Source organism: Agaricus bisporus (assembly GCF_000300575.1).
Source record: "Agaricus bisporus var. bisporus H97 unplaced genomic scaffold AGABI2scaffold_4, whole genome shotgun sequence".
In the NCBI taxonomy this organism is placed as follows: domain Eukaryota; kingdom Fungi; phylum Basidiomycota; class Agaricomycetes; order Agaricales; family Agaricaceae; genus Agaricus; species Agaricus bisporus.
Window position 1 is genome coordinate 2,027,257 of NW_006267367.1, and position 25,773 is coordinate 2,053,029.

Sequence of the window (25,773 nt, forward strand, 5' to 3'; positions counted from 1 at the left end):
ATCTCGACGACGACGCCGTAACGAACTCGAACTCGGAAGCATAGCATGTGAAAGTAAAGGTGCATTCGGCGGCGTCTGCGTAGACCCCGACCCCGACGACACCGATTGTGCAGAAAGTGGAGGCGGAGAGGATCCAGGTTCCACATCAGCTACGACCACGCCCGAATCTTCGAATGATGAGGAAGAGGAAGAGGAACCTATACCTCCCGGTGTAGTCATTCCTCCAGCAGTAGCAGCTGTAACTGAAGCGGAAGACGAGGATGAAGAGGGCGTGGGAGTGGTAGCTGCAGGAGGAGGAGGAGCATTGAGAGCCAATTGGGTGGCAGGCGTTATCGAAGGTAACAATAACACCATATGAGATGAAAGTGAAGGTGAGACAGCATTCAACCACAACAGATCTTCATCCCAAAACGTGGTTGTTGGATGATGGGGTGGAGGAGCAGGAGTGTCATTCGTGTGACGATGTCGAGGGGACACTGGGGGAGGTAAAACGGGAAAGATAAATTTCTTAGATATGGTTCTTGCAGGTGGGACGCGACCGATGATTTGGGGATGAGATAGGCGACTGGGGAGTTCTGATGAATGAGCTCGAAGGAGGGAGAAGGGGTAAAAGTATTGATGCGCCCACTCGGGTTCTTCGCAGTGGATGACGATGTGTTCATCAAACAGAATACACGACCAGTTTGCCGAGGCGGCCTAGAGAGAATGAGTTTATAAGAGGGATGATGAGGACGAGTGACGCACATAATCGATGCCGGTATCGATAAAGACATATTCCTGTTCATTCCAGTCCAGCAACGCGTACAGTCCGATCGTATTTGTAGTAGCGACCCAGACGAAAGCAGACAGCAAACGTTCAGAGGGATCCAGCAAGAAGATGTTCATGACGACGCCAGATGTCCTAAATTCAGTGACACGAGAAAAGACCGGAGACTCGGTCGAACTCTCGCCAGAAGGGGGATCCGAAAACGTGAGACGCATGAGTACAAACTCCATGATTCGGTTATCGTCCTGACTGAATAAGCAGAGCAGTTAAGCGAGAGCAAGCCAACAAAGAAAAAACACTTGCGATGGATGCAAGATTTTGGCCATCGTAAAATAGACAGTGCGTTCGTCAAACTCGACACGGCATTTCCAAAGTTCCCAGCGTTCGCCTGGATTCCATTCTGCGAGCGAGGAATCGGACTGGACGTCCCAGCAGACGACTTTACCGCTCTTGGTGGCGCAGAGGGTGTAGCTAGAGGTGATGGGCGATAACCAGTCGACCTGCTCGGATGGAGGGGCGCTGACGACCTTGTACCACGAGCGACGGGGATGGGCGACTGCAGACGAAGCCGTGGGGCCGTCCATGTAGTGAGAGGTGCCGTACTGGGCGGTGAGGCGGCCGATGGGCTTGGGCGCTCGACGACGCCAAGCTCGGTCGTAGCGGGCGGCCTGGTTGACGGAGCGAATGAGCTGCTCGTTGGTCAGGTCAGTGAGCCGCTGAAAGCCCTTGAGAGGCAGAGCACGGCATTTTCTAAGGAGATCTGTAGCAAGTTTGCGATACACAGGTCTGGTTGTGGTAAAGTCATTGAGCGATTTACAGGTCTAAACCAAGATGAGCATCGTCGTCGTCATCGAGCACAAGACTCACGAGGTGGAGGGCGTGGACGTCGGCGAGGTCGAGAAAGAGAGCGATGTTGAGCAAAAGGTCGTAGGGAAGACTGCCCAGGCCCATTCTCGCAGGAGCAGAGCACGTGTTGACGTCTGTTTGTTCCATGCTCGAGCTCGTCCTCCGCGTCGTCGCTCACAGGCTCGCCGTCCCCGTTCTCGTCGTCCTCGTCGTTCTCGCCGTCCTCAGAGCCCTGTTGCAGGGCCGTAGCACGTCGCGCGAACGTGACCTCCACGACAGGACCCTGATCGTCACAGGTGCTTTCTCGCCACTCGGACTATGTTTGCTGCAGGCCCTGGCGCAAAGGGGCGCCAGGATCATCGCCCTCACCCCAGAACCTGTCGCGGTCGCGGTCATTGTCTCTCTGCTGCGCACGACGACCAGCAACGAGCATATTTTTGCAGAGCAGTGCGATCTCAACAACCCCGCCGACATTCACACCTTTTGCACGCAGTTCTTGACCAAGTCAGATACCCGACTAGACGGATTGATTTTTGCGCATGAATACCAGCACATCGGTGTTCCCAGCTTCCTGCGCACCACCGACGACGACGACGAGCGCGATGAAAAGTCTTTGGCAACGTTTCTGATGACGACGCTGCTACTGCCCGCCCTCCTTGTCGCCCCCGTCGAACGCGACATCCGCATCCTCACCGTCGTCAACCCCTTCTACGCCGCCGCCTCCCCCTCCTTCTCCCCTACATTCCCCACCCCCACCCCCTCTTCCATCTTTCTCGCAGAAGGCCATCGCTCACTCCGTACCATCATCCTCACCCGCCACCTCCAACGCATCTTCGACGCCCTCCCTAAACCTCAAATCCCCAAAGCAGAAACTAACGCGAGTTCAGTTCCAGTCGTGAGTGGTCGAATGCAGAAAAGTAATTTGGTTGCTGTGAGCGTGTCTCCTGGGATAAGTCGTTTAGATACAGTGTCCCGGTTGTTGAATGCCGATTGGAAACTATCTGGTAGTTCGTTTTCTTGGTTTGGCCTCTTCCTGTATGTTGTTTTCTTTATCAAAGAAGAAATGTATATTGACTTGTTGACAGGTATATACTCTTTTCACCATTATTATATCTAACCACCAAATCCCCAAAATCATCCATCCAATCCGTATTACACGCCCTCTTCCTCCCTACCCCTTTCAAAGTTCTCTCCTCAACCGACACCCCTATCGTTCAAACAGAACTCCTCAAACCAGGAGCTCTCTACGCAGACTGCGCAACCGTCAAACTCGACGTTCCCGTACCCTCCACTAGTATTAATGTCACTGAGAATGACAAGGAAGGCATACAGATAGAAGAGGATGGGGAATATGGAGGTGAAAAGGTGGGGAGATGGGTATGGGAGGCCTATGAGGCGGGGTTGAAAGTATGGGACAAGGGGAAGGATAAGAGTGATTAGATTTAGGTTTAGAGAATAGAATTTGCGTTGCGACGACGTTATCCTCCTGATTCTGACACGAGCAGGAGCATATAACCTATGGTAATTGCTTATCTGGATCAATAGTGCTGTGCGATCTTCATGAGCAGATGGAAGAAGCCTAGGCTCAGCCCCATTACGCGAGGGGGATCACAAACCAACAAAACAGCATTGGTGTCACTTCTCCGTCCACTACTGCCTTGAGGTTTAACTAGTAAGAGTCAAGTATATAAGAGATTTTCTAGTCTCACACTAGAAAAGTCGTTCGTCCGTCCGCCGAACTAGTCACATCCCCACTCCACGAGGCAAGAACCAAATTTAACCTTTACGAAAGCCGTTACTGATCACAAGTACAAGGTCCTGTCTAACTAAGTAAAGTAACCAAGTGCTGCGCTTCTTACGAAGGAGCTTGGTTTCAACCTTCTTCTTCCGTTACCCGGGTGGGATAAGTAACAACGCCTTGGCAACTTCGTTCACCCACACCCCTTCCACACCCCCACCTCCCCTTACTCTTACTGCTTACCAGCGTCTATTCTTTCTGTCCCGATGACTATTAAACGTGCGCCGTATGAAGGGCATAAACACAAGTTGATTGTCGCGTTTGATGTAGGCACGACGTTTAGTGGAGTGTCTTATAGGTATTTAAGAGAAAATTCACGAAAACTATTTCGATCTCAACCCTCTTTTTCCTAGTATCCTCGATCATGGCGTTGTACCCAAAATCGAGCATGTCACCAAGTGCTGCCCCCCCCATTACATTTGACGCGCATCTTCCTGACTGACTATTTACTCAATACTCTAGATTTCCCGGTCAAGCTAAACCAGGAGCTGATTCCAAGATTCCTTCTATAATGTATTACGATCAGAAAGGCAAAGTGTGTGCTATCGGTGAAGAAGCAGACGGAGACAGTGTTGAAGAAAAAGCAGAAGACAATAATTGGATCAAATTGGAATGGTAAATAACGGGCCATTCCTCAATTTCTTCAACCTCTCAAATCCCCATTCAAACTTTTTTACTTTTACTATCTATTCAGGTTCAAAATGCATTACCGTCCTCGCAAATCCTCAAACCCCCTCCCCACAACCATCAAAATCCCTCCTTTACCTCCTACCAAATCCATCATCGACATCTTATCCGATTTCCTTCACTACCTAAACGAATGTACAAAACAATATATAGAAGATTCCCATCCCGGAATCGGAACCCGAGTACTCTCCAGAGATTCAAAATCTAAGATTGAATATATTTTATCTCATCCGAATAGGTGGGATGGTTCTCCTCGAGGTTTGATGAGACAAGCTGCGGAGAAAGCTGGTCTCATTAGCCCTGGAGGAATTAATGAGGTTACGTTTATTTCGGAGGGTGAGGCGAGTTTGAATATGTGTATTGAACATGATTTGTTGAGTGATTCGATTCGGGTGGGTGGTGGTCATTTTATATGTTTATTTGAAGACGCTAATTCGTTTTTTTTTTTTTTTTTGATAGAAAGGTGATGGTGTGATTGTGGTTGATGCGGGAGGAGGAACGATTGATTTTAGTGCATATGCTTTGGATAAGAAGAAATCGGGTGGGAAGGTCTTTCAAGAAATCGTGGAATCGCAATGTAAGCTTTATTTTTTAATCGTTCGATAACATTTAAAGAAACGTTGTCGTCGTAGCTCATTTCATGGGTTCTGAATTTGTCACTGAGCGTCTAGGTGATCACTTGAGAAGTACGTAAAATTCCGTTCTTAAAGAGATAATTTTTTTGTTTGGCGCTAAGGCTGGTTTTCTAGAACTTCTCAAAGGTTCGAAGTATCAAGAAGATATACCCAACATGAAGAAAATCTTCAATAAAAAGACCAAGTGCACCTTTCGTGACATAAAAGATCCATGTTTCATCCATTTCGGAAGTTTGAGGGACAGCGATCCGCAGTTCAAGATAATAAAAGGAAAACTTCGTCTCGACGGGTACGATTTCTATTATTCAAACCCGCATCTTTCTCCTCGAAAATGACAATATCTTATAGGAAAACTGTCGCCTCATTCATCAATCCAGTTGTGGATTGTATCGTCGACACTGTTTGTGAAATGCGCCGAAACTCGAGTAAACCTATCAGTGTGCGTTTTTAGTCAATACTCGTTGACACTGAATTTGACAACCACTAACTCTTCCTCCAAGACCATATTTCTCGTCGGCGGCTTTGCTAACAACGATTACCTCTTCAATGAAGTCAAGAACAGTCTCTCAGCTTACGGATTAACAATTAACCGACCCGGGATCGGTGGCAAACCGTCAGCACTTATGCTTCAAGTCGATTTTCCTTCATTAAATTGACCGCTGTTGTTTTTTAGAACCAGAACGGCTAGCCTAAACAAAGCCGTAGCGGAAGGTGCAATTACGTATGCGTTGGACAATCCAGTCCGTTCTCGAGTCATGTACCGCGCGTATGGTGTCGAGTGTAATATCCTTTATGATCCCCAATATGCTGATCACGTTCAACGTATATCTCAATGCATCACATTGCATTCTGGGAAGAAAGCTATTCCCAAAGGATTTCATCGTCTCGTCTCGAAAGCAAGTATTCCTCTTTCAAAACTCTTCATATCATACTGATTTTCTTGGTTTGGATAGAGAGAACAACTATCGGATACTCAAGAATTGACATGTCAATATGTTCGAAGCGCACAATACGTGAGCGAGCTGAGGGAGATTACGAAGGAAGTTTTCTGTTATCAAGGAAATCTCCCTCCAGAAAAGTACAAATGGATGGATACCGATCCGAGTAAGTTAAACCAAACACTATCATTGCGAGTGCTGACTCCCCCTTTTTAAGGCGGTTTTCAGAGATACTTTACCGTCAAGGCCAATTTATCAAATGTTCCGATAAGCACCTCCTCTAACGGAGGAAGATCAACTCACTATAGAATCGAAGTTAACATCATTTTGTTGCTGGGAGGGACTGAGCCAAAGGCTCAGATAGCCTGGAAGGATAGTCTCGTGCGTCATTATTCTGATTACGCTTGTTGATAGCTCTGACGGCCATTGTAATTCTCACAGGGACAGGAAAGAAGGTTTGTCCTGATACTAGAATGATTAGATACTTGTTGAAATTGATTTTGCTTTTGTAGGCAAGATGCGGAAATCATCTATGATGTGGACGATGTCAAAACTGCGGCGAAAAACGCTAGTCCTGAAATTTCATGGAATGTTGCGGGGAAGAAGAAATCTCCTGGCCAAGTACGTCTAGCTACCATTCAACCAAAACCTTACTCACCTATTCTTCCAAATTTCGAAGTTTCCAAGTTCGATTCCAATGTCCCCAAGCTCAACCAGCACCGATTTCCCCCCTTTCACTCCAACAACCGCCAATGACTACCAAGCCGGCAACCCGTTCGCCTTGTTGAATTCGGACTGGAATTTCAGTGAAACTGGTAGCGCTTTGGATTTGGATGAGAGCGAGTTACAATGGGAACTTGACCCTAGCGGGAGTGATTGGTCTTGGGACTTTCGACCGAGCTTTGGTACTAGTAGTACGTCATCCGATGCTCCGCCTACTGGGGTTCCCCTCTGGAAAGGTGGGAGGAAGATTCCTGGAAAGAGGGTGGTTTGATGTATGGCATATGTGGTACGCTCCATATCTTGGCCGCAGACGCGTTGTGATATCCAATATGTACTAGTAGTAGTGCTGATTTTGTTGCCAGTGTATTCCCGTAGTTTGAACACGATGACTTTGTTTTCTTAGTGTGTTACTGAAATGCAGATTTCAGACCTTGTAATCGACTCAACAAAACGATTCACCTGGAGAGCCCCTTCCCCCTTTCTCTCATCATGAGGACGCGTTGCATTATGTAATCAAATCCGCCCACGTCTATGTTTAGCTCTAGTTCGTTTCCCTCTCTTTTTTCCGTTTACTTTACGATTCTGCAATCCTTCGGACTTGGTTCTTGGGTAACGAAACGCTGACACTGGTATATTCTCATCTTGCCCTTTTAAATGTTGCAACGGACTTACTATCAAGATAATACAGAAAGATATGACGAACAAGAAATATCTCCTTTTATGTGGAGAGTGAACACATCCTTAACATGGGTCAGCATATGTTTCTTTCATAACTTTGCCGCACGAAGTCTCAGGTCAATCAGCTCGGACAACTCTTCTCTACTTCTCATGACAGGCATCCCGGAGATTTTCCGGATACCCTTCGCCGCATATCTGAATACCCTCATGCGCACTTCCTCCAGCTTCTATCGTAGCAGCCTTGACAGTTCCGGATATATTCACGGGGGAAGTACCCACATGACCTTGGCACGAGATGACATTCGCAACATCGACGGAAATAGCTGCAGATCTTTTATACTCGCGGGTTCCCCTGATGTCAAGTCTACGGCGAAACATACAATGCAACGTCTTTCTGTTATGTCAAGACTCGTTTGTCTAGCTGCTTTAGTCCCCTTGGTGGCAGCCCAATCACCCGCTTGGGGTCAATGTAAGCCGAACCTCTTCATTTCACTACTCGTCGTTGATATTCGAAAGGCGGTGGTAATGGTTGGACCGGGCCAACGAGCTGTGTTTCTGGGTAAGGTCTACGTTTCTTGAAGATGAAATTCTTTCTAACGCGAAGCAGGTATACATGTGTAGAACAAAATGAATGTAAGCTTCCTGTTTGTTCTGCTTTCTGAGGCTGACACGGCTACATTGTGACCAAAGGGTATTCTCAGTGCATCCCAGGAACCGTTACCACAACCACGGCTCCTCCCACCACGACTCCCCCCGTTTCAATACCGAGTAATGCGAAGTATTGGTTCAGCTTGTAAGCACTTCATTTCCTACGAGGTAACTCTGACGTCGAATCATCAATGTCAGTGGCGATTCCTACACTCAAACTGGCTTTCAGCCTACCGGAGCCCTCCCTTCACCTGGTAACGCCCTTGGGAACCCACCTTATCCCGGATTCACAGCTACCGGCGGGGAGAATTGGGTCGATTATGTCACCACTCAATACAACAAAACACTTCTCCTGACTTACAACTACGCTTATGGTGGTGCTACGATCGATGCTAACCTCGTTAAACCTTTCGAACCAAGTGTTCTATCCATGACGGATCAAATCAACCAATTCTTGAATGGCGCAGGCAAAAAGCCCACAAATACACCTTGGACATCTGATAACTCTCTGTTTTCCTTTTTCATTGGCATCAATGATATTGGAAACAGCTGGTATCTATCTGGTGATCGCGATGCGTAAGTCTCTGATGTAACTAGTCGTTTTCAATTACTAAAAACATGTTGAAAAGATTTTCGGATACTTTGCTTAACGCATACTTCGCGCTTGTGCAGAAAGCCTAGTAAGCATTTTTTAAATCAGCTTTGTTTACAGTACGTGATTCTCAACACCATTCATCCAGTGACGTGGGCGCTCGTAACTATCTCTTTGTCAACGTCCCTCCGATAGACAGGTCTCCTCTGGTACGTTGGCGGGTATATCTAGACTGACGTCGTTTATGAACATTCTTCCAAACTTAGCAACTGTCTTCGGATCAAGCCTCTCGTGACGCTGAAGCCGCAGTAATCAATGGATTCAACACCAAACTTGTCTCAAAAATCAATAGCTTCAAGTCTGCAAACCGTAATGTAAGTTGTTCTATCATTCAATCACGCCTCACAGAATTAACATTATTGTCATAGGTTACGACTTACGTGTGGGACTCGCATACACAGTTCACCGCTATGCTTGATGATCCGCAAGCTTATGGTTTTAAAGATAGCACTAGCTTTGGCAGTGCTCCCGATCAGTTCTGGGGGTGAATACTTTTTGGGTCTTGACTTATCTTCCAAGCTGAACCCTTTTTCTAGTAACAATTACCATCCCAGCAGCTATGCTCACAAATTCTTTGGTCAAACCGTCGGGAACGACGTCCTTAGAAGCACCGTTTTCTGAAAATCCTGCAAGCTATATGTAAAGAAACAATGTGTGATTTATGGGCTTCGTGACTATGCTCCCGACTGCTGCCTGTAACTGTATCAATTTTCTGCGAATCAGAAAACGTAAATTACACTTATTCTCCAGGAAGACCTACATTCAAACAAAACTTCGATTTCCCCGACGTATTTCTCCGCACAATGCCGATCCTTCTCCGATCGAATGTTGGGATTTTTCCGGTTCCACTGAAAATCCGCCGAGGCCTCAGTCATATGATCCAATCATCAACCCAGGCACCCGCCTTTCCTCAGTCTTCTTGTGGGCCTCCCATGACATAGTCATGCTTGAGCGTTGTGCGAAAAAGAACTTCTATCGAAATACAACAGTGAACCTGTCGCTTGAGTCCTTTTCACCCGTCAATCACCTCCTCTCTTCCTTGTATCCCTCCCCCTTCCCTCTGAATCCTCCTCTCCAAACGCCCAAGAAAAGCAATATGGAATTCTCACAGCGGCACGCAATAATCACAAGGTTAATCACGATAATCGGAATCTTGTTGCTATTGCCATGCGCCGTTATGGGAGTAGCAATTGATGTGGCCGGAGATGTATATGGGGACGATCAAGGAGTGGAAGTGGTTAAAGGGTGGAATCAATGTGAGATTTTATTGACCTTTGTCGGAATTTCATCCACGAGCTCTTCAACTTCGTATCCGTCGGTGACTGATGACCAACGTAAATCGCAGGTGGTGGATACGAATACTCAGGCCCTACGCAATGCGAAGACGGGTACGTATCCAAGAACCACCCAAGTGGAAATTCTTCGGTCAATTGACCCATGAAATCATAATTTCAGATTTCAATGTCGTCAACAACACGAAAGTTCGTATTGACTTATTCAAGAGGCTGTTGTTGTCAATGCTTACCATCTTCGCCAACCGTGCTATGACAAATTAGCCTACTACCAATGCACTCCTCTCACTAGGACGAAACTTACGCCAACCGCGAATTTAGCTGATCCTACAAGGCCGCCTGATGCCTCACCAGAACCCACGACTCCATTTCTACCACCTCGAACAACAACTCGGGTTGATATTAAAGATATGCGCGGGGCCGGCAGTTCAAACACCTTATTCGATCCGAGTTTCTCTGATACTGAAACCAAATAGTATATTCATCATCGGAGATGGTCTTTTATGACCACTACTGAGTCCGGACTTGTAGGGACAAATATGCCGAAGACCATTAGGATGGTGAATAGTTGACGAAAATAGCCATTGATTTAAGCTTGCTTGAATTTTCATTCACTGTTATCTTTGGATCCAGAGTTAGATACCTCTCATGAAAAAAGTGTAGATCCAAAGATGCATGCGTTCCCACAAGTTACGGGTTATCTAATGTTCATACTACTTACACGGCGGACAAATAGCTGTCAAGTCGCATGCCGAGTGATGCTGTCATGCGGCATGTCATGTGGCAAAAGACAATTTCCGTGGTGACTAATATGTCATAACAAGTCACAGTATACCCAGTGTGACCTGTGACCAGGCAACTTGACAGTGCACATGACAGCATCACTCGGCATGGGACTTGACAGCTATTTGTCCGCCGTGATTATATACACTGGGCCGGAGAAACAATAAGGCACGTGCCTTATTGAATTATTATTTAATCAATATGTAACATTAGATCCAAATAAGCCAATTGGATTATCGTGACTGTATTGTGACCAGTGTCACAATTTGTACACAATTGTACACTTGTCTTATTGAGTAATTATTCAAGATTTATTCGAGCATGTTTGTAAACAAATAATGTTAAAAATTGTTCATAATAATACATCCGAGTTTTTTAAACCTTATCATGATCATTTATTCAAAAGTGCTTCAATAAATCTGCTGACTTATTGAATGTATATTCAAAGCGTATTTGAGCATATTCTGGCCAATTAAACCAAATAGTACTTCAATAAGCCGGTTGACTTATTGAAACCTGATTGTGACAGAAGTCACGGCGTGCAAAAAATTTGACAAAGTCGAGACGTCTAGCGATTGGCCGATTCAACTGTAAATCGAACTCGCGCTGACTTCTCGAATCGTGAGTCGGCTGTGCTACTCATCTCTCGATTCTCGCGGAAATAAACAGTTTTGGTTTGTCTTTTCACTCACCAAGTCGAATCGTCTAGATTGCGTGGACTTTAAACACCACGAATTGAATTGAATATTCGTGCCAACCATTCTCGTAATATTCTTGAGTAGAAAATTTGAGGCGGTCGACTTCGAAATCGAAGGGTGGAAAAAATCGTTGCCGGAAATCAGAGGCTTGAATCGTCGGTCAGACAGCTTGCCGTACACACAACTCTAGTGTAAGTGGACGATCAGTGAAAATAGATTTTAGCCATGGACGATTCTGCACCACGATCTCGTTCACCAAAATCGTATCTGGCTTCTCCGCGAATCTGGCAAGATCCATCAAATTGTGAATCGGATCGATTTTCTGGGATTATGCAACGACTTAAATCACGATGATTTCAGTATCGCCTATATCGTGTGGACGTTTCAAAAACCTACGGTGGTTTGACGGTTCGTACGGGTTTAGAATTGTATCTTGCCATTACTTGAAAGGCCGAAAGTGGTGGGGATGACGTTCGCGAACAGATTTTCAATATTAGAGAGGTTGGGTGATAGCCTTACATGGAGCAATCGCCCGATTCTACTGCAAATTGAAACCACGTCAACTGCTCGAATTGTGTCGGATGTGTTACTCGTCTCACCAAAAATTAACCTAGTGGGACGGTTCAAGAATCATGCTAATTCGTGTATGATTTGAACCCCTGTTTACTGAATAACTCCCGCGATTCTCGTGAAAAATGAAATCAAAGGGAAGAAAATCGTGGATTACGTTCAATCCTACTCACCAAACCGAAATTGCTTAGGATGTTGAGAAATCGGACAATGTGCTTTGCGAAGAATCATAACATGGATTAATCAGTAAGCGAATGCCTTAGTGGTGTAGAAGCCAGAGGTTTTCGCGAATCGAATGGACTGACTCACAATCAATAAGCAAAGTTGAGAATTGAATGTACCACGATTATCATAAATCGAAGAAACGAATCGTATACATTGTCCAAGAAATCAGCACATAATTGCTCAAGAAAGAGTCAGTTTCGTCGAAAGTGAGTTCTCGGTATGATATGTCCACGGCAAGCACCAAGTTCCCTTCTATTTTTTTCTTCTCCATACGAAAGCTTGGGTAATCCACTACTCAAGATTGGCAGTTCAGCAGGGCTTTAGGTGCACGCGTTCCCTAAAGATTGCTCAGGACAAACAATGGCACAAACAAACCACAGTGCTCCTAGAGTCGCGCCTCTTCACCCGATCCTATGTTCCTCCCAACAGCGACTCTAAAACAGGCCATGGGTGCAACCGCAGTAGGCAAGGTCGACGATACAGGAGGTAGTAGGTCCTCTATCCGCTGCTTCAACAAAAACTCACGACGAGCCTTTTGGTAAAGCTGGCCAGCCACAGCCATCAGGCGCTTGCAGTGAGGGGTACCAGGGTGACATCTCAGACGATGAAAGCACCGGTATCGGTGGGTACCAGAGTGAGATGTCTGAGCAAGAGGATCTCGCACGAGAGGATGTAGACAACTGCAGCTACAATGAAGAAGCAGACAATGGCCATGACGGGCCCGAGGAAGCAGACGGAGATGGAAATGGTTACGATGGGGGCAATGAAGTCGACGATGGCTATGACGCGGACAATGAGAGCGAGTGAGTGGAATGTCAGCGGACGACCGGGTGAGTAATTTGCTGAATTGGTGATTGCGCCGCTCTGCTAACAAGATAGACAGGGCGAGGGCGACGGGGCAGCTGTTGAAAACCCGCTGATCCATTTGTGCGGTTGACCTTGCCATGGCAAGCGAGTCTACTTCGCCTACACGTTAGGCAAAACTTGAGTACACAAAGAGTACATTCCTGATACTCACCGTTGTAGTTTGGATGTTATCTAGTTTCCCGAGCCCCTCATGCTTGAGCTGTCTTACTTTACAATTTCATGAGTTTTTAAAGCTTAGTCTTCACGTCGCCTATGGATTTCTTGATGTTTCGCGAATGGTGGATATATTCCCATGAGCCGTACATTGAGAATTCTCCCTCAGCGAGTGAAACGATTATCTCTATCTGATAAGCATTCGTGCGCCAACTCGTCGAATCGCACGATTGAGGTAGAGGGTTTAAGACTTTCAAATGCTTGGTCCTAAGGGTGGTCCTTTGCGTTTCTTGGCAGAGTGTGGTGTTACTGGATCTCCTGGGATCAATCAGGGTTGGAAAGTCGACCTGTAGTCCTACAAAAGGGACCAGCGCGCCCAAACTTATGATGAGGGGACAATCAGTAATGTTAGAACTTTGCCAGAATGTCACGGCGTCACGCTGTCACATCTGTCACATATTTTATTATGTAATAATTTCCCTCTGCTGCTACAGTTCGACGGAGGCTAAACTATCGGCATACTGCTAAAATGGCGCAAGCTACAGATTTACCAATTGAGCTCATTGATCTTATCTTTTCTTTCCTACCTCCGAACCATGCGGAGCAAGTACAGTGGAGGAGAGCAGCGGTGGCTATCGGAAAAGAACCCCGACCAGACGGATGGAGGTTAGAGGATCGTAGGTGCGTAGTGTGTGGAAGAGTGACGTTGATAATGTGGGACGAAGTATTGGAGAGACCCTGGATGTTGCAGCGATGGAATAACCCGGACTTCCGTCGTTGGGAACCGGTCCGGTTCTTTACGATGTGCCCGTGTGGAGAAGTAATGGCAACATACTTCGGCAGGGATTGGTACGAAAGGTTACGTCCTTAGATAGTTGTTTGTACCTGTGGACACTTTTATGGTTTGTTTGGTGTTGTTGACGTTTTTATGATCAATGTACTTGTGTTTACTTACTTCTTACTCCACTCTTCTTTTCTCATGTCAAATGTATAATTAGTTTATTTTCTCATACGTACTTCTTTTCACATGTCAGTATATAAATAAAGTTACCTAGGGTAGTTGGTCTGTGCGCCGTAGTCTAGGTATATAAAGTAGGTAGAAACTTGTAGAAGACTCTGTCGAGTTCTCTTAGGTTCACGCCTAATATAACTTTTGTCACTTTCCTCTATAGTTCTTAAGTTCAGGTGTGACCTGTGACATCTCAGTCACAGTCGCCCTAACAGTAGAACTCGACTACTCCGGGGATCGCACAGCACAGTGCCCTCCCCATCTTTTACTCTCTTATCGCCCTCTACTCTCTGCGCGCCATCGCGGCCGCCACACACATAGCCGGTCCCTAGGCTTAAGGGGTGATCGGGTACAGTCACAACGTACCCCGTTGAGACTAAGGCGTGTCACGTGCCTTAGTTAAACACGAGACGTTCACCACGTGAGGTGCTTTTTATATACTTGTATTTTCTTCCCGTATCAACCTTGTGCTGCGGCTGCATTGTCAGCTGGTACACGCAGAGGAGTGAGAGACCCACCTTAGGTGACTCTCTAGATTAGCGTGGGAATCCGTTCCCGTACATACCTCTCATCTTAGTCTATCCCTTCGGTCAAGCGACCATTCTTGAATACAAAACCTTTTCTCTCTTCATGTACACATCCAAGTGAAGCAGGCTATTGGCTTCATTGGATTGGTGGATACGCATCAGGTGACAGGAAAAGACCTCCCTCACCTTCTTCAAAATTTCTCATCGACTACCGCCCGGAACATTCCGAGTACCTTCCTCTGAATCTGAGGAAGAAGAAGAATCCGCCTCGGAATCCCAATCCAAGGAATCCGAACCAGAACAACGACAACCGTCCGTATCCCCCCTACCCCTATATCAACCACCTCCCCCCGAATACCACGAGCCAGACATGGCCAATCCCCAAGACATAATCAATCAGCTGAACGCTCAGCACACTCTCATCACCCAACTGCAGCAGCAACTCGCCCAGCTGCAGAACAACCCGCAACCGGGTCCACCAGGCCCACAAGGTCCACCAGGGGACGATGGAGAAACCCCCATCGTCCAAGTAGTAGCGCCACCAATCGATGTGGCAAGACCAAAGATATTCTCAGGAGACGGAAAGGAGCTGAGTGGCTTCATAACGGCGTGCAAAATTTATCTAAGTTTAAAAATGGTAGGAAGACTACAAGGGGATCAGATGACGTGGATACTATCGTATGTACAAGGAGGAGCGGCGGAGTCTTGGAAGGAGAACATCATGGAGATGATTGAAAACGGCGAACAAGAAGCTCCAGCCCACACGGAGGAGCTTTTTGATAGTTTGCGGAACAATTTCGGAGATGCGGATGAGGAGAGTACAGCAGTAGGAAAGTTGAGGTTGATTGAGCAAGGAAGTAAAAGTGCGGAGGAGCATGTGCAGGAGTTCAAGCGAATCGCTCGGGATAGTGGATATGAGGGACGAGCCCTCATCGAAGAATTCAAAAGAAGTTTGTCTGGAAGGATCAGGAAGGCGTTGATGGAATCAGAGAACCCACCAACTACCATCAGGAGTTGGTACGAGAGGAGCATGAAGTTGGATAGGCAGTGGAGACAGGCGAAGGCGGAGGAAGACTACTATCGGCGGGGGCAAGCGAAGCCCCAAATACGAACCCATACCCCAAACAACACTTTCGTGAGGCCTCAGCCTCAACGTCGAGATCCCAACGCGATGGATGTCGACACCGCAGCAGGGCCCAGTCGAGGTCCTATCAAATGTTACAAGTGTGGGAAATTGGGGCATATGGCCAAGAACTGCTGGAGCAAGGCTCCGGCTCGAGATGTGCGAACGTTAGATGTGGACGAGCAGCGGGACTATTGGAAGAGGATGTTCGAGGAAGAGCAGAAGAATTTAAAAGAGTAAAGGAAGCCAAGTCTCCTCGTTGGACTTCCTACAACAAATTCGATGTACTATGTAACGAAATCAATGTTTGTGACACTGTACAAGAGGAGAATTTCCTCGTAAGGACAATTCGGCCTTTAAGGGAAATTAAGCTGAACGTGGGAGTGGAGAAGTTGGACACACATGATGGAGTAGGAGTACAGGCGTTGTTGGATAGTGGAGCAACGGGGATGTTTATGGATAAGACGTTCGCGGACGAAGAAGGGTTCAAGTTGGAACCTTTAGAAAGACCAATCCCGGTCAAAAACATTGATGGAACGATCAATGCATCTGGGGCAGTAACTCACCGAGTAGTGGCAAACGTGTACTACAAAGGACATAAAGAAAGAGTACATTTCGAGATATGCGGCCTAGGAAAAAATAAGGTCATATTAGGAATGCCTTGGTTACAGATGCACAATCCGGAAATTGATTGGGAGAAAGGAGAGGTAAAGATGACCAGGTGCCCAGACGGGTGTGGGTACAAAGATAAAGGAAAAGCAAAAGAAAAACAAGAAGAAATACGAAGGATGGAGGAACCAAAGAAATCCACAAGGCAGTTGATGAAAGAAGCGCGAGAGGAAGAAAAGAGGGAAAAGCCTGACATGTCACACAAACAATATGCAGGTTGGAAATTAGTTTCCTTCCCAAAGAAATCAAATTGGGGAACGGTGTTGCAGTATAGATGCGAGGAGTGTGGAACCCAAACGTCGGAACATTTGCTGAGCAAACACAAATGCCCAGCAATGGAGGAAATAGCCTTAGACGAGTTTGGAATGCCATATGAAGGAAGTGATGACGAAGAGGAAGGGCCAACTATGGCCAAGATAGAAGCGTATGAAGAGGAGCAAAAAGAAATCAGAGATGAGGAAGAAAGATACGAACGGGTGAACAAGGCAGTAGGGAGATTCACCACTCCCAGGAACATCATCGAAGGAATCGCACTAGGAGTCGAGGCGGCATTCGCCAGGGAATTGGCACGTAACAGGCGTGCTAATGGTGGAGCTGAGGGGTTGGCACAACAACCCAAAGAGAAAGCTGAGGGGTGGCGCAATCACCCGGTGACGTGGCTGACCGATTAAATGGGGAAAAGGCAGAACGTCTAGAAGAAGATAACAGCAAGACAGCCACCGCGGGACAAGCGGGGGCTGGACAGGTACGTCCTAAACGAATAAGCGCCCAAAGGAAAAATAGAAGTAGAGAGGAAGAAGGACAACTAGAGATGTGGGTAAGAGGAATGACAGAAGAGATGCCGGAAGAAGAAGAAATTCGAAGCATAGACTCAGTAGAGCAAGTGGTACCAAGACGGTTCCACAAGTTCCTTAAAGTATTCAAACAAAAGGAATCAGAAAGAATGCCTACTAGGAAACCATGGGATCATGCTATCGAATTAAAGGAAGATTTCAAACCCAAGAAAGGGAAAATATACCCCTTATCGCCAAACGAAAGAGAAGAAGTCCAAGCATTCATCAAGGACCAACTCCGAAAGGGGTATATTAGGCCTTCGAAATCTCCCCAAACCTCACCGGTATTTTTTGTGCCGAAGAAAGATGGAAAGAAGCGGATGGTACAGGACTATCGATTTTTGAATGATTGGACAATTAAGAACAATTATCCTTTACCTTTAATTTCTGAACTTATAGACACTATGGGTAGTAAACGATTATTCTCTAAGATAGATTTACGATGGGGTTATAATAACATTAGGATAAAAGAAGGAGACGAGTGGAAGGCAGCTTTTACTACTTTCATGGGGGCCTTTGAACCCACTGTTATGTTTTTTGGACTTACAAATTCGCCTGCTACTTTTCAGACTATGATGAACGAACTTTTTAGGGACTTAGTAAATACTGGAAAAGTGGCTGTATTCATTGACGATATTTTGATAGGAACAGACGACGAAGAAGAACATGATAAGGTGGTGGAAGAAGTGTTGCAGAGGTTGATGGACAATGACTTATTTGCAAAACCAGAAAAATGTGAATGGAAACGAAGTGAAATGGGGTTTTTGGGATGTATAATAGGGAGAAACGGAATCAAGATGGAGGAAAGGAAAGTGAAAGACGTAGTAGAGTGGCCGACTCCAAAATGCGTTAAAGATGTACAAAAATTCTTGGGACTGGCAAATTACTATCGACGGTTCATTGAAAAATTCGCCAGTATTGCAAAACCATTACACGCATTGACTAAAAAAGACAAGAAATGGAGTTGGGGAGATGAAGAAGAGGAGGCCTTTGGTACGCTAAAAGCAAGATTCACATCACATCCAATCCTAGTAGCCCCAGAATTGGATAAAGAGCTAAAGGTGGAATCTGATGCATCGGCTTACGCCACAGGCGGAGAGTTAGCAATGAAATGTGAAGACGGAAAGTGGAGACCGGTAGCATACATCTCCAAATCAATGACGGAGACGGAACGAAACTACGACATTCACGATAGGGAGATGCTGGGGATTATGCGGTGTTTAGAAGAATGGAGACATTTCCTGGAAGGGGCGAAACATAAGTTCGAAATTTGGACAGATCATCGCAATCTAGAATACTTCGCGAAAGCCCAACAACTAAATCGACGACAGGCCAGATGGGCCTTATATCTATCTAGATTTAATTTCGAATTAAAGTTCCGTCCAGGAAAAACAATGGGGAAGGCAGACGCTTTGAGCAGAAGACCTGATTTCGAACAAGGAACAAAGGATGATAACAAAGATCAAACCTTGTTAAAACCAGAATACTTTGCAATTCGAGCAATGGAAGAAGGTCATATGTTAATCAATGCCGAGGAAGAAGGAATATTAGAGGAAATCAGAAAATCCGAAGCAAGAGAAGATGATGTGGTAAAAGCGGTAGAAGAAATGAAACGAGCAAAGGTGAAGTCATTGAGGGGAGACGAGTGGAAGTTAGAGGAGGGATTAGTACTGAAGGAAGGAAAAGTCTATGTGCCGAAAGATGAGACGTTAAGGACCAAGATCATTCGACTACATCACGATACTCCCATTGCTGGACACGGAGGACAATGGAAGACAGTAGAAATGGTAACACGCAATTACTGGTGGCCAGGCGTCACTAAGCAAGTCCAGAAGTACGTAGAGGGATGCGACCAATGTCAACGAAACAAGAATCGACCAACACCGCCGGCAGGAAAATTAATGCCGAACCCTATTCCCACCAAACCATGGGCCGACGTATCCGTCGACTTCATAGTAAAATTACCAGAGTCACAGGGAATGGACTCAATTCTGGTAGTGTGTGATCGATTCAGTAAAATGGCTCACTTCATCCCAACTACGGAAACGACATCAGCGCTAGGACTAGCTAAGCTGTTCAGGGATCACGTATGGAAGTTGCATGGATTACCAGAAACGGTGATCTCAGATAGGGGACCGCAATTTGCTGCAGACTTTACAAAGGAGTTGAATAAAATGTTGGGAATCGACACTAGGTTATCTACGGCGTTTCACCCACAAACGGATGGCCAAACCGAACGAACCAATCAAGAACTAGAGCAATACCTCCGATCATTTGTTGATCACAGACAAACTGATTGGCCTGATTGGCTAGCAACGGCAGAGTTTTCCTATAACAATAAAGAACAATCATCAACAAAGGAAACTCCATTTATGGTCAACGTAGGAAGACACCCAAGAACTGGCTTCGATCTTCGACGACAAGGCAATCACCCGGCGGCAGCGGACTTTGCGGACCGCATGAAACTTCAACACGAGGAAACTCAAGCGGCCCTAAAAAAGGCACAAGACGACATGCGGAGGTATGCGGATAGAAGCAGAGGAGAAGCGGTTAAGTACAAAGTAGGAGATAAAGTTCTATTGGCTACCCGGGACCTTCAAATCCAGGGACGACCTACCCGGAAACTTACGGAAAAGTTCATCGGACCATATACCATCAAGAAGATCATTTCCCCCAACGCAGTGGAAATAGATCTTCCCCGATCTATTTGGATTCATCCGGTGGTTAACGTCAGCCGAATAGTACTATATCGAGAACAAGTGGATGGACAAGGAAGTAGACCGGCACCGGCCGTAGAAATAGAAGGAGAACAGGAGTGGGAAGTGGAGAAAATCCTTAACGCCAAATGGCTCCGCGGAAAGAAGCGGTACTTAGTACGATGGAAAGGGTATACGGCAGAAGCAGACTCGTGGGAACCCGAGGAAAACTTGGCTAACGCCAAAGAATTGATTACTGAATTCCACCAACTCTATGGGGAACTCAATAGGATACAGCACGTTCTACGTGACACCGGGTTCCAAGAAAGGGAACTACCTAATCGATTTACAGCCAAGACTTTATTCGGATGGGATGACAAACAGTTTGATGCCGAATATCTTAAGAAGTTGGAACGAAATTGGCGAACGTGGAGGTCTTGAAGGGTCGTCTCCGGAGGAGCCGACTTTAAGGAGGGGGTACTGTTAGAACTTTGCCAGAATGTCACGGCGTCACGCTGTCACATCTGTCACATATTTTATTATGTAATAATTTCCCTCTGCTGCTACAGTTCGACGGAGGCTAAACTATCGGCATACTGCTAAAATGGCGCAAGCTACAGATTTACCAATTGAGCTCATTGATCTTATCTTTTCTTTCCTACCTCCGAACCATGCGGAGCAAGTACAGTGGAGGAGAGCAGCGGTGGCTATCGGAAAAGAACCCCGACCAGACGGATGGAGGTTAGAGGATCGTAGGTGCGTAGTGTGTGGAAGAGTGACGTTGATAATGTGGGACGAAGTATTGGAGAGACCCTGGATGTTGCAGCGATGGAATAACCCGGACTTCCGTCGTTGGGAACCGGTCCGGTTCTTTACGATGTGCCCGTGTGGAGAAGTAATGGCAACATACTTCGGCAGGGATTGGTACGAAAGGTTACGTCCTTAGATAGTTGTTTGTACCTGTGGACACTTTTATGGTTTGTTTGGTGTTGTTGACGTTTTTATGATCAATGTACTTGTGTTTACTTACTTCTTACTCCACTCTTCTTTTCTCATGTCAAATGTATAATTAGTTTATTTTCTCATACGTACTTCTTTTCACATGTCAGTATATAAATAAAGTTACCTAGGGTAGTTGGTCTGTGCGCCGTAGTCTAGGTATATAAAGTAGGTAGAAACTTGTAGAAGACTCTGTCGAGTTCTCTTAGGTTCACGCCTAATATAACTTTTGTCACTTTCCTCTATAGTTCTTAAGTTCAGGTGTGACCTGTGACATCTCAGTCACAGTCGCCCTAACAAGTAATTCATGAGGTCGCCGGGAAAGTTGAGATGAGGACGAGGAATGAAGAAAGGTGCGAGAAGAGGAAATCAGCCATGAGTAGCGGATTCCTTTACCTCCTCCGCCTAATTTGATGGGTAGACTAAGGTACCTCAGCAACTCGTGCGCCAATCAGGGGAAATATAGACAAAGCTCAAGCGCAGTAGCCTTTAAACTCCTGGCTCAGAGACCCGAAGTGTCTCCCCGGAAAAGAGCAAGGAAGGGGATACGAAGCCGTATGGGCCGGTCAAGCGGTATCAAGCAAAAGCGAAGGATGGCGCGACACTGGCTTTGGCCAAGGTGACGATGCGGAGTAGACCGTCACCGACGAGCGTTTGATGAAGTCATGCGTTTTACTCGTAAATAAAGCTCCTAATGAAGCGATTATTCGCCCAGGGCGGACGAGCATCGCCATCCCATCAAAGCGTGAGTATCTTGCATTCTACCCAACAAGCAGGACTGGCGACGAGCGTTAATGCTGGCTGATTCCGAATGATCGATGGCACACAATCTCTCCTTCTCCTTTCCTGCACTTTCCGTGGCTGCTACTGGAAGATCTGTGCAAACAAGCTGTATAACTAAGATTTAGGTCAAGCTTGGGTAACAGAAGGCTCCGTGAACTCACAAGCCGGGCGATAGTAAGTTGCAAGGTTCCCACCAAAGACATGAGACGTAAACGAGGGGAGCACCTTCGGGGAGTGGGCTGGTTATGTGTTCTTAATGGAAGGCTGCTCAGTGTGCCGGCCTCAGTTGCCTCGTAATAACACTGAAGTATATGGGATACGGGCTCACAATGAACGAAGGCGGCCATGATGCTGATCGCTAGCGAAGGGATGGGTATGTGGGGCGCAATTGAGGTCACAGTTTGTGTGTGAACCGGGTAGATATCTCAAAATTATTCGGAATTATCAAGCGGAATGAAGCATTTATCCATGAGCCACAGCGGACGGGCTGCTGATTCCAGGGACGTGAAGGCGTCAATGAGATAGATCTTTCATGCAGTAATGGCAAGGCTTGAAAAACATAACAATCAAAATCATAACAAACACCCACTCGTGACCTACTTGAATGGACGCTAGCATTCAGTGCTCTGGCGAGCTATTTGCACTCGAGCATCCCAAAAGCTCAGGGCACCAAAGGCGCAACTAGTCAGACGGGGAAGCTTCCCAAGGTGATGCAGAGGGCAAAGGTCTGCGTGAAGGCATGTTGAGCAGTCGGGATGATAGGCCACCGGATGGAGAAGCTATCGAGTGCGGCAAGGTGCTGCCCCGGTACCACAAGCTTAAGTCGTCGGTGAAAGACCTCCATGTCCGGTGGTAATTTCAGCTGTTGATGCGATATCCATTGAGTCATATTGCGGATGATTATCGACCTGAGCGTCGGCGAAATTCCGAGACTTCCGAGTATTTTGAAGCCCCTCTCGTCCCACTCCGCATAATGCGCATCGGTGATGGTGGTTTTAAAGAGGATACTGTCACGAGAAAATGACTGAAGATAAGTCACAACTAGGGACGAGTGTGAAGGAGCCTGCGCTGTTTCTGACAGAAGCGGAACGGACGTACGGCAGGGAAAGACGGCCGGTGGCGACGATGAGATTGGGAACCATTGAGGTCCGGCAAAGGCTGAAAGCAAAGTTAAAGTGTACGCAGCAGCATGGGTGTAAGACTACCTAGACATTGTGCGAGCGATGATCAAAGCCGAGTACAGGAGCCTGCACGCGCGTTGGTCATCGTGGGGGCGCCGGCTGTCTTGTTCAGCCGGGAAAGTAGTTGGCCTCCGCGGATCGTACGTCCGTTCATGGTGCTGGGAGAGTCCTGCAGTGGCTGAAATGAATAACGACGATAAGTGAATTCGAGTGAAAATGGAGACAGACTTCAAGCGAGATCTCAGCACCAATATGACTCGCAAACATTCCGAAATCGGGATTTGGTGATTTGTTCCACGCAAAAGCTGACGCTCATATCGATAATCGTCTACCATCTGGGTATGAAAATCACATCAGATACTGAAATCGGAAATTGGACACGCCACTTATCTCGCGAAATTCAAAAATGCCGAAGAATCGAAAGTCAAGCAACGAATCGTGAATTAATCGATTCGAGTGGCTGTGTTCCACCCGCCAACGGAGTAAACTGACTCGGACATTGGGTCACTCGAAAAAATACCAGTGCTTTGAGCTCGACGAGAAATATGCAGAGGGGTGAGACAGTGAGATGGATTTGCGGCGGAAGTACGAAAGCGCCTGCAGGATTGTCGGAAGCTTGCCAACTCGGCCAAATCCCCCTGAGCGCCACAAGGCACACGATTTTCCTTAAACTCGATGATCTTATGAATCGTGTATACACTACATTAGAATTACACAACGGAGCTTAAATCGGATAAACTCACTTGAACACCGTTGTCGAACACAATAGACAACTTTATGGATCCCTGTGACGTTGTGAATCGAGTAATATCGGTCGAAATTTTTGTGAACATTAAAAAGATTCTATACCCTCTGCCCATCTTGTAAAGCGATCAAGCAAGCCTAGAAATCTCAACCCTAGAAAGCAAAATTGAAGCCGTTCTTACCGGTTGTGTAGTTGATTGTCCGTTGCAAAATGCATTGGTCATGATATTCCAAAGACTCGCGTATCCAAAACAAGTTGTGAAAAGCGATCATGTTGGAGAAAGATTGTGAATTTTACATAGACAGCGCAGCGGCTCATCGAGGGCACTATTGAAGGCCGGAACGACCATTCTAGGAAAGAGCAGACAGAAGGCGACAGGAAGGCCCAAGAAGCCATTCCTCATTCATCAAAAGCGAAACTTGGACTATGAACAGCGAGATAGTCATGTCAAGAGGAGTAGGTGCCAGTCAAAAAGTGACTTACGTGAACTCAGCCAGACCCACGTCACTACGGCACCGACATAGTCCGTTATTAACCAAGAAAACTGTCAATCACACAGGCAACCAAGCTACGACATACCACAGACCAAGGCTGTAGGGAGAGAACTCGTCGTTCATCAGCAAGTTGTAAGTAGGGCATGTGAATGGCGCACCTTGTGAGACAGAAAGAGTTTGGACTGGCTGTGGTCAGCCTTGATAGTCATCCAGAACCTCTGATTTTGAAGCGCAGGGCGGGGCATTAGTGCATGGCTACAGCACACCCATGGATGACGGACAACCCACCTTTAGGAGAGGACCGCAAGTTTGAAATGCAGAGGCAAGAGGGGCCATCTGCAGTACGATGGAAGGCAAAAAAGGCCATTCCATAGAAGGATGAAAGGTCGGATAGACCATTTCCAATCCATCGACAACAGGATGAGCTAGGTGTTCATGGAAGGGGAGAAAGCTTATCCATCGAAAATTCCCACACTTTTCACAACACGTGACTCAGATTTCGTATATATGTATATATATGTGTGTATATATACTTATATATTTATACATATACAATTATACATCTACACAAAAAATCACACAAAACAACTGCCTAAGGTGCCCACAAAAAAACCCGCTACAGGGCACATCAATCGCGAGAATAGATTCTCATTCCTATCAGGTAGGCGTTGATTTTCCCTTCGTGTGATCCGCCCATGTCGAAGGACCCGGACCAACTCTTGGAAAATGCGATTAACATTTTGGGCAGTTTTGGCTGATGTCTCAAAAAATTCGCAGCCGAGTAGCTTCGCCAGTGCGATACCTTCTTCCCTGGATACCTCGCGCTCGGAATCCTGGTCGGACTTGTTGCCAATGAGCACGAAGACCGCATTGCCGCGTTTGACCTGGCATATCGACTGAAAGTACTTCCCCACATGTTTGAATGTCTCTCGTGATGTGACGGAATATACAAGAATAAATGTGTCGCCCTCACTTTGGAAATGTAAGCCAGCATGCGCAGAAAAAGGTGTTTGATATTCACCGAATCCACTGGTTCCTAAGAGTTTCGTAATCCTCTACAGGAACCAGATGAGTTTCGAGAAGGAAATGTATGTCAGGATGACTTACCTTGTCCAGCAGTGTCAATGACTTCCACGCTGCATGGGCGGTCGTCGACTTGCAGCAGTCTCCTGTATGTGTCTTCGACTGTGGGGTCATAGGTCTAACAAAAGAATCAGAAAGGCGAAACCTGGCTCAAAGAGAGGGTTTACCTCTAAAGATTCATGACGGAACGAACAAGTAAGCCACATCGTCTCAAGGAGGCACAAAAGTGACGTACTGACAAATTCGTCCAAAGTGAACTATGGTAGAAATTAACTAGATGGACGGAGAGAAAGTACAAGGTAATTACCCTCACGGATATGGCAGTCTTGCCGACATCGCCATCGCCTAGTACGACGATTGACCATCGATCCATGTTGCGAGTGTTGGGAGCAGGAGTGACAGTAGTCTTGTGGGTCCACAAGTAAAGAACCGACACAAGGGGTGATATGATGGTACTAGCGCAGGGTTAGATTCCTGAGAAAGAAATAGTGTATTTTCCGTGACACTAGCTTCCAGCAAGGTTCATCGGATCACCTTACGGCCAAAGCTTGGCGCCGCCTTGCAAAAGGTAGACAGCGTGAATGGCTAGTCAATTCCCAATTGAAGGCTGCGGAGATCATTTATGAGCAAAGGCCAAGGAAGGCCAAATAGTCATTTCTTGGGCGTCTGGCA

The 25,773-nt window shown here is 46.5% G+C and overlaps 9 protein-coding genes across 9 annotated transcripts in view; 7 read left to right on the forward strand and 2 right to left on the reverse strand.

Moving 5' to 3' along the window:
* AGABI2DRAFT_178035 (hypothetical protein) overlaps positions 1-1,696 on the reverse strand; it is a gene marked incomplete at its 3' end in the record, with an annotated part of 4,139 nt that extends 2,443 nt beyond the window's left edge. The window contains exons 1-4 of the mRNA XM_006460435.1: positions 1,634-1,696; positions 1,064-1,587; positions 745-1,015; positions 27-696 (exon numbers count right to left, since the gene is read on the reverse strand). Coding sequence (XP_006460498.1) covers positions 27-696; positions 745-1,015; positions 1,064-1,350 — 1,228 coding nt within the window. The 5' untranslated portion in view covers positions 1,351-1,587; positions 1,634-1,696. The remainder of the gene's footprint in view (positions 1-26; positions 697-744; positions 1,016-1,063; positions 1,588-1,633) is intronic.
* A 61-nt stretch (positions 1,697-1,757) lies between these two features.
* On the forward strand, positions 1,758-3,084 carry AGABI2DRAFT_184937 (hypothetical protein; the record flags this gene model as incomplete). Its single annotated transcript, XM_006460436.1, has 2 exons — positions 1,758-2,647; positions 2,698-3,084. 2 exons carry the CDS (start codon positions 1,758-1,760, stop codon positions 3,050-3,052), a joined length of 1,245 nt encoding a protein of 414 aa, XP_006460499.1. The 3' UTR covers positions 3,053-3,084.
* Positions 3,085-3,616: 532 nt separating this feature from the next.
* Positions 3,617-6,081, forward strand: AGABI2DRAFT_67456 (hypothetical protein; the record flags this gene model as incomplete). The annotated part of the gene is made up of 12 exons (XM_006460437.1): positions 3,617-3,708; positions 3,764-3,808; positions 3,873-4,025; positions 4,105-4,489; positions 4,557-4,674; positions 4,730-4,783; positions 4,847-5,021; positions 5,081-5,171; positions 5,233-5,345; positions 5,421-5,632; positions 5,690-5,836; positions 5,888-6,081. 12 exons carry the CDS (start codon positions 3,617-3,619, stop codon positions 6,079-6,081), a joined length of 1,779 nt encoding a protein of 592 aa, XP_006460500.1.
* A 286-nt stretch (positions 6,082-6,367) lies between these two features.
* On the forward strand, positions 6,368-6,664 carry AGABI2DRAFT_150421 (hypothetical protein; the record flags this gene model as incomplete). The annotated part of the gene is made up of 1 exon (XM_006460438.1): positions 6,368-6,664. One exon carries the CDS (start codon positions 6,368-6,370, stop codon positions 6,662-6,664), a length of 297 nt encoding a protein of 98 aa, XP_006460501.1.
* Positions 6,665-7,418: 754 nt separating this feature from the next.
* AGABI2DRAFT_192194 (hypothetical protein) lies at positions 7,419-9,159 on the forward strand. The gene is made up of 10 exons (XM_006460439.1): positions 7,419-7,540; positions 7,588-7,630; positions 7,679-7,704; positions 7,762-7,864; positions 7,918-8,295; positions 8,349-8,399; positions 8,460-8,520; positions 8,578-8,685; positions 8,740-8,855; positions 8,908-9,159. The coding sequence occupies exons 1-10, from the start codon at positions 7,453-7,455 to the stop codon at positions 8,990-8,992; spliced, it is 1,059 nt and encodes a 352-aa protein (XP_006460502.1). The 5' UTR covers positions 7,419-7,452; the 3' UTR covers positions 8,993-9,159.
* Positions 9,160-9,274: 115 nt separating this feature from the next.
* AGABI2DRAFT_184942 (hypothetical protein) lies at positions 9,275-10,051 on the forward strand (the record flags this gene model as incomplete). Its single annotated transcript, XM_006460440.1, has 4 exons — positions 9,275-9,627; positions 9,717-9,759; positions 9,827-9,852; positions 9,928-10,051. Coding segments are annotated over exons 1-4 (504 nt in total), but the record flags the coding sequence as incomplete, so codon positions are not given.
* Positions 10,052-12,352: 2,301 nt separating this feature from the next.
* Positions 12,353-13,820, forward strand: AGABI2DRAFT_178038 (hypothetical protein; the record flags this gene model as incomplete). Its single annotated transcript, XM_006460441.1, has 4 exons — positions 12,353-12,428; positions 12,484-12,742; positions 13,464-13,640; positions 13,685-13,820. The coding sequence occupies 4 exons, from the start codon at positions 12,353-12,355 to the stop codon at positions 13,719-13,721; spliced, it is 549 nt and encodes a 182-aa protein (XP_006460504.1). The 3' UTR covers positions 13,722-13,820.
* A 1,654-nt stretch (positions 13,821-15,474) lies between these two features.
* On the forward strand, positions 15,475-15,930 carry AGABI2DRAFT_203571 (hypothetical protein; the record flags this gene model as incomplete). Its single annotated transcript, XM_006460442.1, has 1 exon — positions 15,475-15,930. The coding sequence occupies one exon, from the start codon at positions 15,475-15,477 to the stop codon at positions 15,856-15,858; it is 384 nt and encodes a 127-aa protein (XP_006460505.1). The 3' UTR covers positions 15,859-15,930.
* Positions 15,931-24,755: 8,825 nt separating this feature from the next.
* Positions 24,756-25,474, reverse strand: AGABI2DRAFT_55947 (hypothetical protein; the record flags this gene model as incomplete). The annotated part of the gene is made up of 4 exons (XM_006460443.1): positions 24,756-24,990; positions 25,040-25,073; positions 25,126-25,219; positions 25,385-25,474. Coding segments are annotated over 4 exons (453 nt in total), but the record flags the coding sequence as incomplete, so codon positions are not given.
* Positions 25,475-25,773: the final 299 nt, after the last annotated feature.